Source organism: Macaca nemestrina, chromosome 9 (genome assembly GCF_043159975.1).
Source record: "Macaca nemestrina isolate mMacNem1 chromosome 9, mMacNem.hap1, whole genome shotgun sequence".
Taxonomy (NCBI): Eukaryota; Metazoa; Chordata; class Mammalia; order Primates; family Cercopithecidae; genus Macaca; species Macaca nemestrina.
Window position 1 is genome coordinate 109,848,357 of NC_092133.1, and position 13,468 is coordinate 109,861,824.

Consider the following 13,468-nt stretch of genomic DNA (forward strand, 5'->3'; position numbering starts at 1 on the left):
CCTGCTTGCCTGCCTTCCTTCCATCCATCCATCCATCTTTCCTTCTTTCCTCCCTCCCTTCCTCCCCGCCCCCACCCCGCTGTCTTTCCTTTCCCTTGTTTCTTTTCTTTGTTTCTTTCTTTTTCTTTGACAGAGTCTCGCTCTTTCACCCAGGCTAGAGTGTAGTGGTGCAGTCATGGCTCACTGCAGCCTCAGACTACTGGGCTCAAGCAGTTCTCCTGCTTCAGCCTTCCAAGTAGCAGGGCCTACACGTACCACCACACCCAGCTAATTTTTTTTTAGAGATGGGGTCTTATGATGTTGTCCAGGCTTGTCTCAAACTACTAGCTAGAGCGATGCTCCCATCTTGGCCACCCAAAGTGTTGGGATTACAGGGATAAGCCCGCCCACCCAGCCAACATTTTATTTTCTAAAATGCATTTAAATTCATAGGTATAACCTGAAAAATTTTCTTTCATTCATTACTTGCCTAAATCTATGTTAAGATTGCCTGCTAGAGAGTCAAGAGACTTGAGAGGCCCAGACCTCAGCCCCTGCCCTTTGTCCACATACCTCACAGGGTCCTGAGGAAGCCAACCTTTAATGCTCTAACACACACTCTCACAATAGTCACTCTTATTAGAATATGGTTTCTTAAACCAAAATCTTGATAATTAGTTTGACAATGATACTTTTTAAAACCTTGCTAAGCCGTGTTACTTTCGTGCTGAGTTTTCAGCAGATGCCCCATTGGAGGTATGGCTGTGATAGATTCAGCTGTCCTTTTGAGTAGAAACCAGCTTGAATCATTTTTGCGACACTGGGTAAGATCAGCTACCTAGGGCTTTCTTGTGTGTATTTATTGTTGGGTCCTGAAGTTATGTATGTCTGTGCATGTGTGTGTGCTTTGTTGCTGGAGGACTTCCCCTCAAAAAGTAAAACTAAATTTTTCTCACTCCTGCCTGAGACCAATGACAAGCTAATAAGGAAGAGTGATGAAAGTAATAAAATAGGGCGAGGGGTACATTCCTGAGGTTTTGTTGCTTATGAAATGATAGCCCTGTTACCCAGAGACCACAGAGGGACTTGGAGTAAGATCTAGTCCTGAGGCTCTCCAATGGAGAGACGACCTCCCTGTGATCCATAAAGCATCCGGAGAACTGGAACTATCACATCAGAAGCAAATGCAGGATTAACAGCTTTGAAGACCACCTTTTTAACCCAGAGAACATAGCTGTATGTTTTTAATTTGTTGTGATTTATTACACCGAAATTGGTGTGAAATGGACAACAAATCATGGGTGTCAGAATCTGGAAATGAATTTTATCAGCTGAGCAAAGTGAGTACCTTTGGGATTTGCATGAGTTTCTCATAATTCTTTTTATATTACAGATGATGAGTAAAACTGTGAAAATAAACTGAAACTGACATGATATTTCCTAAGTAGTTAATTTCACATGTATACATAGACACATATAAATATAGCCACTTAGCCTCAGTTTAGACTTTCTCTGTAATTCAGGGTGATTTGTACATAACCACAGAAATATTTGTCTAAAAACCTCAAAGTCAGTATCAAGACCATTTGTGCAATATCATAAATGTCTGGGATTATCATGGAAAAATGCAAAGACTATAACAAGATATTTACGAACTATGATTTTTTTCAATGTTCAAATTTGGAGAAGACAGTTTAGACTTACATGCTAGTATACAAGTGGTAAGATTAAAGAAGGATCTATCCCAAAATTTCAGATGTTATAAATACCCTTAAGCATCACAAAAGAAGCAGCCCCTGTTAGAAACTAACTTTGCATGCATAATTAATGTGGGCACCACATTCCTACTTCACAACCAGAAGAGAAATTGAATTCAGGTGTTTGGTGAACATATGGGGGATTTACTGTGAATTTATGACCTGTGATTTGAGTGTAAAACCCCAAGATACTTGCTGATAAAACTTAATGAAGCTTGTGCAGAGGAGCTATTTTTATTTGTAGTTTGATAATTGATACATTTCTTGGTTTAACCCTCCCACCCTTCCTCCATTCCTCATAAGTCTTCCAGCCTGAGACAGAGCCATAGTGAAAAGCCCCAGTCTTCTTAGCCAGCTTGGTCTCATGCTTAACTAATTTGAAAGTTCACAGTTTGCTTTTCTGTGGCATTTTAGTCTGTTCTTTCCCTTCTGTCTTAATTTAGCAATTAATACTTCTTCACAAACTGTACAGGTGATACAGGCGACAGGAGGCCCACCGTGTGCTTTGAACACGTACTGTGGGAGAAAGTGCAAACGCTTTCACAGGGGTGACATCAGTTTACTCTTTCTTAAGAAAGCAAAGATAAAGGCACAATACTGCTCATTGTTAAAATTTAGACAAATCCATGGCCATTTAAAGTTTTCTCTCCAAGAATAAACACTTCAAGGGGCAGGAACCTGCTACACGTCTCCTGACCATGTCTCTCTGCTTCACTGTTTATACCTAGGATTTTACCAAGAATGCTCCTGATTTGAGAACCAGGAGAAAAATATTCTAAAATAACAAAAAACAAACGCAAATGACAAGTGTTCCATTTTAACATACAGGGCGTAATGGGTTTAATGAGAAACCTGTGTTTGCTCACTAATTTACAGCAATTAAGAACTCAGTTCTGACATCTGTGGATTAGAACTATTTACCTAGAGATGAGGAATATTTTATGGAATTGCTCATCAGTATAGAAAAATATCTAAGTGGGAAGCAGGTTGTTTGCCTGCCTCTCTGCATAGTGTCATTATCTGGTAGTTCTGTATCATAGGATCCCTTTTTAGTTCAGTGACATTTATCCCCCCAGTGCTTTAGTCATCCCAGTTCAAGAACTTGTTTGTATCCACTTTGTCATGCTGACAGTCTGTCTGTTTTGAAAGGATTACAACTCTGTACATCCATGCATGACATCACAGTAAGACATTGCTTAATGATCTGAGACGCTGGTGGTCACTGCTGGCTGCCTGTTACTAAGGCTTCGTGACAGGTCTGCCCTACATCTGTTTCTCCCAGAGTCACTTTTTGCCTACTCTGGTCCTGGTGTCTGCTTTAAATGACATCCGTGAAATAGCTGAAGTTTGGACTTAACCATTGGTACAAGTAAAATAACCCAGAGTATTTTCTTTCCCAGGATACAAGAAGAATTAGTTATTGGGCAAGGAAGGAAAAAGTGCTCTCATTTTTCTCCAGTGAAGATGAAACAATATTCTTGGAAAGTGGGTATTTTACTAATGGGCTGGATCTTGAGTCCTTCCGTTTGTGGAACTATGAAGGAAGTCAGTAAAGCGATACATTTTTCTTTCTTTTTTTTTTTTTTTTTTTGAGACGGAGTCTTGCTCTGTTGCCCAGGCTGGAGTGCAATGGCACGATCTCAGCTCATTGCAAGCTCCGCCTCCCGGGCCCACGCCATTCTCCTGCCTCAGCCTCCCAAGTAGCTGGGACTACAGGCGCCCACCACCGCACCAGGCTAATTTTTTGTATTTTTAGTAGAGACGGGGTTTCACCGTGTTAGCCAGGATGGTCTCGATCTCCTGACCTTGTGATCCTCCCGCCTCAGCCTCCCAAAGTGCTGGGATTACAGGCGTGAGCCACCACGCCCGGCAATACATTTTTCTTAAATGAGGAGACTGCAATGCAAGAACCTCCTGTGAAGATTGAGTTGTTACCCAAAGACATCGTCAAGGCTTGGAAAAGTCAGGGTTCAAGAAAACAGGACGTTCAAGTATAAATGAATTGAGTCTTAGAAGCTTTAACCTACTATCTTCTCCCTTCTGTGTGTGCTGAGAAGCAGACCATGATGATGTTTCTTAAGTTGCAGGACTTTGAATGCTGGCTGGTGAAAGAGAAAAGATTCTCTTAAGTGGAGAGCTTGGCAGTTAGCAGAACTATAGAATATGTTTTCCCCTGTGATGTGTACATGGGAAAACCTGTCGGAGTGATAGAAATGTATCAATAGGAGAAAGCTTTTTTTTGAGTGTGGTATTGCATTATTTCCGGGATTGCTGACACAATTTGGAAATTAACTTCTTGAATTTTTTTTAATTGGGAAAAGAATAATGTCCCTTTTTCATCTGCAGTAATTGGATGCCAAGTGCAGGTGTGAAATTCGCTAGCATTTGGAATAGAATTTTGTACATAGGCCAAAAAGTAAATTGCTAGGGCTGAGAAGTAGATAGCAAAAAGAAAATGGCCAAATGATATAAGCTGATATGGTTAACAAAAAATCTTTACCATGTACCTATGCTTTTGTAAGTAGTGGATTTGAAGGGCATCTTTTAAGTCCTGAGCTCTTGGCAAACTAAGTAAATCAAATGCTAACGGGGATTATCTCTTTGTGAGTTGTGTGTTTGACCCAGATCCCAGCAGGTCATCAATCTCTGCCAGAAAGAGAAACCAGCAATGAGCCCCTGAGTTCAGTTTTACCGAATCACCTGGTTGGCAGGTATATTTCCCCGGACTCCAGGAAAGCACTCACATTCTTGCCTTGGTCTCTCAGGAGGCTGGCTTTCAGAGATCACAGAGCCCTAGCGAGGTGTTTTGCGTGCAGTAGTGGGGAGGTTGACAAAAGGTATCACCCTAAGCAATTGAATAGATTTCCATGGGACATTCTTGACTATAGACTGGTATTCACTGGAAAGCACATTTGATTGGTTTCATGTATTAAGATCTGGCAGTGAGCATTTTTCAGTTACATCTTCTGCAGTAGTGTTTACTTTGTGTAATGTTTCCCAGAGACCAGAACTTTTCAGTGACTAATTCTATGAATGATCATGGTAAAACTCGCTTGTAAAACGTGGTGCCTGTCTTTCTGTCTTTTATTCCACTCTTCTAGCAACATGCTTTTGCAACAAGCAGCATTTGTTTGGTTCCACTTGTCGGCAGGGCCTATGTGTTTCTAGGACATTAGGGCCACCTTAAATCCGTCCATACTTTATTTCCTTGAATTTAACAAGAATGTACAGCCCCCATATTGCTGTTTAAAGTGATGGGGTGGTAGTATTTGTGTGGGGGCGGTCCGAGGAGGGAGGTCTAGAGAGTTTATTGCTGCAGTGCTGTCACATAGCAAATTTCCTAACATAGTGGCCTCTAATAACAAGCATTTACCTTTTGCTCAGACATCTACAGAGAGGCTGGGGGTTGGCTGATCTAGGCCAGGCTCTACTGGGCTTGACGTTAAGCTGCAGGTTGGATTCATATTCACTCCATGTCTCTTAGACTGTGGGCATGTTCTTGTTACGGTAGAAGTCAGGAGCACAAAGAGTACACCCAGCATACAATCAGTTTCAAACTCATTTTGTGTCACATCCACAGACATCCTGTTGGTCAAAACAAGTCACATGGCCAAGGCCAACATCAATGGGGTATTCGTTTTCTTTTGCTACAAAACAATGTAACACAAACTTTGCAGCTTTAAACAACACACATTGATTATATCACAGCGTCTGTGGGCCTGGAGTTCCGGCATGACAGGTGGATCCTCTGCTCAGGGTCTCCCTCAGGGTGCAATCAAGGAGTCAGCCAGACTGGGTTCTTACATAGAGGCTTCTACTTGGGAAATACCAGCTTCCCTGCTCCCATCATTGTTGACAGCATTCTGTTCCGTGCAGCTGTGGGATTCTTGGCTCCTTGCGACTTCAGTACCAGCAAGGAGAGAGACAGAGGCAAGCAAGAGGGACACCACAGTTGTAACCACAAACATGGCATGATCACTGCTGCATTTTGCATCGGTTAGAAGCAAGTGCACAGCAAACCACCATGGCACACGTTTACCTCTGTAACAAACCTGCACATCCTGCACATGTATCCCGGCACTTAAAATCAAATTAAATCTTTAAAAAAGCAAGCGTGGGTTCTGTCCACATTTAAGGGTAGAGGAGTGCATAAAGGTGTGACCCCAGAAGGTGTGGACATTAGGGCCACCTTAAATCCATCCATCACAAATATTTGCTGATCAATTTGTTCTGCCACAGGGAAGTGACGTACAAGATATGTACATGTTGAATGGCTGTGATGAAGGCACAAACCTAAGAGAGAAAATCCCATACACATGCCCATTCTGATAAACTCTAAGTCATTATTTGGGTCAGGGGGACAATTACAGGTGAACTGAAAGGAAGAGACGAATGTGGGCTGGAGTAGTGAGAAAAGGCTGCAAGGAAGTGGATTGATGTCTTAGACTTACTGGTAGAATTTGGAAAGATGGAAGGGAAAGAAGAGGGTATTAAAGAAAGAAAAACATGAGCAACTGTATCTTCCTCTCTTCTTTGGCAGCTTTTCTTCTCCTGTACCAGAGTTTATAATCATCTCTGCCTTCTGAACAATGTGGAGAGCCTGCCACAATTTATTTCCTCCTCCTGTCTACCTTCTCTCTTCCTTTTTTTCCCCCCTGCTATGGGAAGGATAGTGTATACCGAGACCACCTTACTTTAAAAAAAAGAGTGGTTACTTCTCCCTTCCATTGAATTCTGGATCTTAAAACTAATCTCTCTCCCAGGTTTTCAGATTTCTTTTGCATAATTAAAAATGCAAATGTTAAAGTATTTTTAATCCATAAAGAATTAATCAGTCACATCACAAACTCCTCTCAGCGTATACTCCTCTGAATAGATAGGTGAGACTTCAGGCCTGCAAGGAAGGATATCCAGGTTCAGGCTTAGGCAGCTCAGAAGGTGGGGACAGTTTAGGAGAAACAAGACTATCTGAACAGTGCCTGGTTATCAGTTTTAACGTATTTTGGGGGACTGTTACTAGAGGACCACCAGCCTTATTATTTTGGTGCAATGAAAGTAAATAGCCTGCAGAAGCGACACATAAAACAGGCAATGTCTGCAGAATGTGAACCAGTGGTTACAGGCTAGCCACCAATGGACAAAATCGTTATTTGGCTTACCTAGAATTTAAAAAGTAAAGTAAGTGAACATTTTAAATTTGGGAGAGAAAACTGTCTTTCCAGCTTCTCTTAAAGAAGCAACACCAGGCCAGCCTCCCTTCATGGCAGTAGTCTACTAACTGCAGGCATTATCTTTAGAGTGCTGTCTGTATACCTGTAGTACGTTCTGAATTCGTATCCGTATAAATTATTGGACCCTGCACTAGACTGACTCAGAATTTCTCAAGGCAAGCCTTGGCAATCAGTATTTTTTAACCGGCTCTCTGAATGGTTCTCATATACACAGTGCATATAGATGACAACCGCTGTTGTGAGGTTTCTGTTCCCTCTCATCGTACCTAAGGAAATGGTTGAGTTGGCATGCCTGTGGGGCACAGGTGCAGGGCAGGCTTCAGTGCTTCCCTGCAGATAGGCTCATTGCTCCTTTTAGCCTGAATGGGTATCCTTAGCCACATTCAGGAAGCACATGGTAGTATCCAATCTGAAGATGTAAAAGCCTTGTATGTCGCATGGTCTGCCTCTGACATCAAAGACTGCAATCCCCATAGTAATTATGGATCTTGCATATAATTCAGGGTCACATTGTTCTGTGCACGCTGGGCTAGGAATCTCTGTAGTGTGTGATCCCAGGTACCGTACCTTCCTTAAACCTGTCAGGAAAAAACAACAAAAACCAAAGCCCAGATCATTACTGAACCAAAAGCAAACCCTCTTCATTTAGTTAAAACATGAAAGTAAGTTCCAGTTAGGTACAAAGCCAAGGTGTTGGCGGAGGCTGAGTGTTGGTATTGGACTAAAACTGTCTCATAGCTGTCTGTGTGGATGTTTTATACAGAAAGCATCTCTCTGTTCCTCTCAGCATCCCTGTGTAGATGCCACTCGTGTGGACTATCTGTAAACTATGATTTCAGACTCTTCATTACGGGTTTTATTGTCTCACCCATCTGATCAACTCGGATGGTATTTTTATTATATTTCTCACACAAAAAAATAATAACCAACTTTAAGTTGGCAGTGAACCTAAATATAAGTTGATTAGGATGTGTAGCGATGAGTCACTATTGCTAATGAATATTTCAAATTTCCTTTAGCTTTCTTGGCAGAAGAGCTCACCAAGAACTTTAAAAGTCCAAATTGGAATTATTGGCTCATTATAGACTGGCCTGAGAGACAGAACTGAGCAGTTGCAGTGGTTTCATCTCTCAAAGCCAGAATTTCACCTTCAGACTGCCAATTGTTGTTCCCCAAGGGGGCTTGACGGTCTTCCAGTCTTTGGAAATCATCATCAATCATGAAAACCATCGCAGCCTGTTTTCCAACTTCAGACATTAAAGTGGTTTTGCTAGTCTTAGACAAGTCAGCCAGCTTTCTCTAGAGTATTGGAAGAGAAAGAGCAGAGGAAAAGAGGGTGAAACCAAAGGTCTGCCTAGCTCCCCAGATTTGGAAACAAAGGCAGAAGTGACTTCCAGAACTTATCTTTTGCTGTGAAAAACACCAGTGTCACCAGAATTTAACATTGAGGATATTGGGTCAACTCCCTTTGTCGGGAAAACAGACTTTCAGTTAATTGCAAATAGTAGGAGATCAGTTTTTATCAATGGTTTGGACTTCATGATCCTAATAATTATGGACTTAAAACTCTCTATGCTGCATGAAAATAATGGAAGAATACTTCTGGTTAGATATGTAAAATACTTTGTCAGTCAAACCTTCTATAATCCTCCCATAAAAGCTATAAAGTATGCCAGAAACAAAAAAGTACAGGTGGAAAAATGGCAGTGAGATTCAGGAATGCCCACTTTCCTATCTCTTTTGTGTTATGAAGGTAACCATCCTCATTCATGCCTACACTATTATGGTTTCACATAGAGAGCAGAGTGTTTTTTAGATTAGACAGTTCAACAATATAGGATATATATATATATATATATATATATATATATATATATATATATAATTTTTTTTTAAGCCAGTAGGAATAACAACCTGCCTGTCTCAAAAGTGCGGAGGGACATTTTGAAGTGACGTGGACTGAAGCCTCATATCATCAGACAGCCCAATTTACAGACCTGTTCACCTTTAATATTCCAGGCCAATCAGTTCAGATTTGTTAGAAGAAAAGCAAAGAAAGACAAGCTTTTATTGACTGAGAAAACAATCACATTGAATGTATTGACAGTATATTCTAGACACGCTAGTGAAATTGATACATGAAGGTAAGGGACCCCTCCCGATATGTTAAATGATGCAAGGCTATTCCATATTTTTAGAAGATGTTAACATGATGAGCCTGTACATGAACATGTTCAATCTGAAATTCTTGAACCTCTGAGATTCTTCAAAATATGTGGAATTACATGTAGACTTATGTCCGTTTGAGAATTTTATGTAGTCTACTGTGACAGAATTTCTCTTTCCAAGCTACCTCTCGCAAATCACATCATCCAGGAGGGGTGCAGCCAACAGAACCCTGGCACACACTGAGTAACCAGGGCAACATGCTTTTGTGAAGAGACCTGGTCTTCCTAATAGCTTTGCAGCTTTCCATTCTGCTAGCAGCTTGGAGGGTATATATGATAAGGAGAAGAAGTGGTTCTTGTCCTCAAGAAGTCTGACGTTCTGTTGTGGAGACATAGATGCCTGATGGGCTTGAATAGTTTTCCTGATGAAACAAGAGAGTTCCCTGACTCCCCTCACAGGACATGCAACAGAGGCTCGTCTGTTCGACTGCTGTGCGTGCCCAGACCCCTTAGGGGAGGGGGAGCATGCAGATGCGCAGGTGCCAGAGCTGGGGCTCCATCCCCACGGTAATGTCTAGGTGTGGGTGCCTGCAACTCCTGAAGCTCCAGTGGGCGTGTTACAGTGCTCATTTAGCTCCCCCATCTGCAGATGGCTTAAGTGTTAACCAGCTCAGTGCTCCCCTTGGTACCCAGGCCCTTGTCCGGCATCTAGGAAGAATCAGGTCACACACGGTCTTGAAAGATGGCAAATGTGGGGATTTTATTGGGTGATGGAGGTGGCTGTCAGTGGGATGGATGGGAAGCTGGAAAGGGGATGGGGTGGGAAGATGATCTTCAACTGGAGTTTGGCCATCCAGTGGCCCAATCTCCTTTCCAGCCATCCCCAGCCAAACTCCTCTTGACGTTTAGATGCTCCTTCTCGTCTCTCCTTCTCTGTTGCACCATTCTGCCACTCTTCTACCCTTCTGTTTGTCTGTTCATGGAGCCTGGGCTTTGCAGGTACAGGATATGGGTACAGGATAGGGGGGCATGGTGGGCCAAAAAGGCAACTTTTGGGTGCAAAAACAGGAATACCTGTTCCCATTTAGGATTATGGGTTTCCAGACTTTTGAGCGTGGGACCTTTGCCAAGGAACCACCCTCTTCCACCCGGTACTTCCCTGTCTCCCGTTCATATCACTGATAGGATGAAACTTCCTGCTTTAGTGAATGGCATAGACCAAAAGTGCTGTGAGATTTATGATGGATTTAATTTTGGTCATCAATCTCTGTTACTCTTGTGAAAACACTCTTTTTAAAATTTGTATTTTACACATGAAGAGCTTTGGAGCCTGATACATGTTTTAAAAAGTGATATGCATGGCATAGTGAAATGAGTGTTGGACTGAGAGCCAGAAAATCTGGAATTTGGTCTCACTTTCCCCACTGGCCAGCTGGGAGATCCCCAAACAAACCACTTATCTTCTTTAAATGTCAGTTACTACATTTGTAAATGTGTGTGTAGGTGGGTGGGTGGGTAGGTGTATGAAATACTACCTTCTGCACTGATCTTTTAAGGTCTTTCTGAGAATAAAACAAAATTCAATACTATACAAAAAGAAGGCCATATTGTTATTAACTAACTGGTTAAATCAAACTACCACTTGAACTTATTTTTAAAATGCTGTTCATCAATGAGATCACTTGGACTCGGGAAGGGGAACATCATACACCGGGGCCTATCATGGGGAGGGGGGAGGGGGGAGGGATTGCACTGGGAGTTGTACCTGATGTAAATGACGAGTTGATGGGTGCTGACGAGTTGATGGGTGCAGCACAGCAACATGGCACAAGTATACATATGTAGCAAACCTGCACGTTATCCACATGTACCCTAGAACTTAAAGTATAATAATAAAAAAAAAAAGAATAGAAAGCTATCCAAAAAATAAAAAATAAAACAATAAAATGCTGTTCATTTTTGCTGTGAGAATTGCATTTATTTATAGACCTCTGATAACTCGTAAATAGGAACCTCGTATTATGAAAATATTGCTGTACATTTCCGCAGCTATGTTTCATGGTGTCCTATCACTTGATTATTACAACTCAGATATTTAGAGTAAAATTATTATCTGTACTTCCTATATTTAAAAAAACTTCAGCTTAGAAACATTAAGTGCGTTAGTCTAAGAAGGTACAGAAACTAGGACCAGACCCTGTTGTTTCTGACTTTTTAAATGCAACGTCCTTTCCAAAAAACACTTCCCTGCCAACACCTTGCTAGATTACAGAAAGGAAATGAAGCTTTTAAAGAACAGTGAAAAAAAAGAATATCTAAAAATACTGCTTACCCTCTTGAATATCTAAAATACCTCAATAAGCCTTAATCCTAAAACCAAAATGAAAACATATTTTAAATGCCCACATATTGTTTTAAAAATTCACTTTCTCTTAAATGGCATTATTTCATAGCAAGTTGCCATGTTTTGCTAGCAACTGCAGTTCACAGATAATATTTCTGAAGGGTATTCACTGCTGCCTCATCTTTCTTTCAGTAACAGATCAACTCCTAGCAATCATGATCGGATACAGCGTCTGAGGCAAGAATTTCAGCAAGCAAAGCAGGATGAAGATGTAGAAGATCGTCGACGGACCTACAGCTTTGAGCAACCCTGGGTAAGTAATTGGTTTTTCAGCACAGTGAATGATCCTACAACTTCCCTACAGCAAAGGCCAGTAAACTGTGACCTCAGTGCTCTATGAAATGAGACAAGATGGAGTCAAATTCCTTTGGCCTTTAACATATTGACCTTTTCCTCATTTCCATATGGGTTTCATCATTGCTAATTTCATTTTATATCTTGTTCCACCATCTGTCCATTGCATAATAGGTTTCACTAGCCTTATGACAAGACATAACAAAAGTATTCTCACTGTCAACTAAGCATTTTTTTAAATTTAGTAACTATTTTTCTATAGATACATATTCTCAGAATCAGAGCCAAAATTAATTTGTTCAACACTTCTCCATTGTGCCTATAATGTACAAAGTACAGTGTTTAGTAATTCTTTGTTTTTTTTAAGAGATGAGGTCTTGCTTTGTCACACAGGCTGGAGTGCAGTGGTGTGATCATAGCTCACTGCAACCCCGAACTCCTAGGCTTAGGCAGTCCTCCTACCTCAGCCACCAGAGTAGCTGGACTACAGGCAAGTGCCACCACACTTGGTTAATTTTTTAGCTTTTTGTAGAGACCAGGTTTCACTATGTTACCCAGGCTGGTCTCAAACTCCTAGGCTCAAGTGATCCTCGTTCCTCAGCCTCCCAAAGTGTCAGGATTACAGGTGTGAGCCACTCTGCCAGGTCTAGTACTCTAATCTCTTGCATCCCCCTTGTGTATTTGTTGAATCCATCTTATTCCAGTTCATCCTCCACATAGCCACCAGAGTGAAACAACTTCAAATGGCTTTCCCAATGCCAGAACTGTGTTCTGATCTTGTGTTTCACCCTAGAGATGACAGCACTTCTGAGAGTGGAGGTGTCAGGGCAGATTTTTTGAGATGATGGGGAGTTTGAAGAATCTCTTTGGGAGAGTTGAGAGTGAGTCTGTTAGAGGTGAATAAATAAGCTGCTTAAGGTAGGACACTCTAGCATGGATTATTAGGAAGTCCAGTTAGCATGGTAATTTGACCTAACCAGCAATGCTTAGAGGACTGGGAATAGAAGGAATAAATTTGTGGATTCATTCTATAGTGGGGGTTGGAAGATAGACATGGCAGAAAGCCAGGGCAGGTGTCGGAGTCCTAGCAACGACACTGGGGAAGCATCGTGTGGTCCAGGTGGGGTGGCAAGTATAGCTCAAGGAAAGATTAGCCTCACAGCCTAGCAGTGTGCAAGAGGGCTCAAGATCTAGGGGTTCTCAAGCCTAAGAGGTTGTGGTCAAAACAGTATATGTTTTGGACTCTAGGATCTTGGAAGGAGAGGTGATAGTTCAGACGATGTTGAGGTCTAAGGCACGCCATCTTTGCATGTAAGTTACAGAAGTAGAGCAGAGATTAGTGTCATAAAGTTGATGAGTTCAGTTCAGACAAAGTGTTGGGAATATAATTTACTAGATACTTGGAAGAGTAGGACAGAAGGAAGAATGGTGTTATAAAAGGCTGGAGGCCAGGCATGGTGGCTCATACCATCACCCCAACACTTTGGGAGGCGAAGGCAGGAGCATTGCTTGAGCCCAGGAGTTTGAGACCAGCCTGGGCAACGTAGGAAGACCCCATCTCTACCAAAAAAAAAAAAAAATTGTGTTTAATTACCGAGATATGGTGGCACACGCCTGTGGTCCCAGCTACTCAGG

At 41.7% G+C, this 13,468-nt stretch overlaps 1 protein-coding gene across 26 annotated transcripts in view; it reads left to right on the plus strand.

The window, feature by feature from the left end:
* LOC105495968 (par-3 family cell polarity regulator) overlaps positions 1–13,468 on the plus strand; it is a 719,051-nt gene that overhangs the window by 685,513 nt on the left and 20,070 nt on the right. For all 26 annotated transcript variants that reach the window (XM_011765958.3, XM_011765965.3, XM_011765959.3 and 23 more), the window contains one exon: positions 11,672–11,792. In XM_011765958.3, coding sequence (XP_011764260.2) covers positions 11,672–11,792 — 121 coding nt within the window. The remainder of the gene's footprint in view (positions 1–11,671; positions 11,793–13,468) is intronic.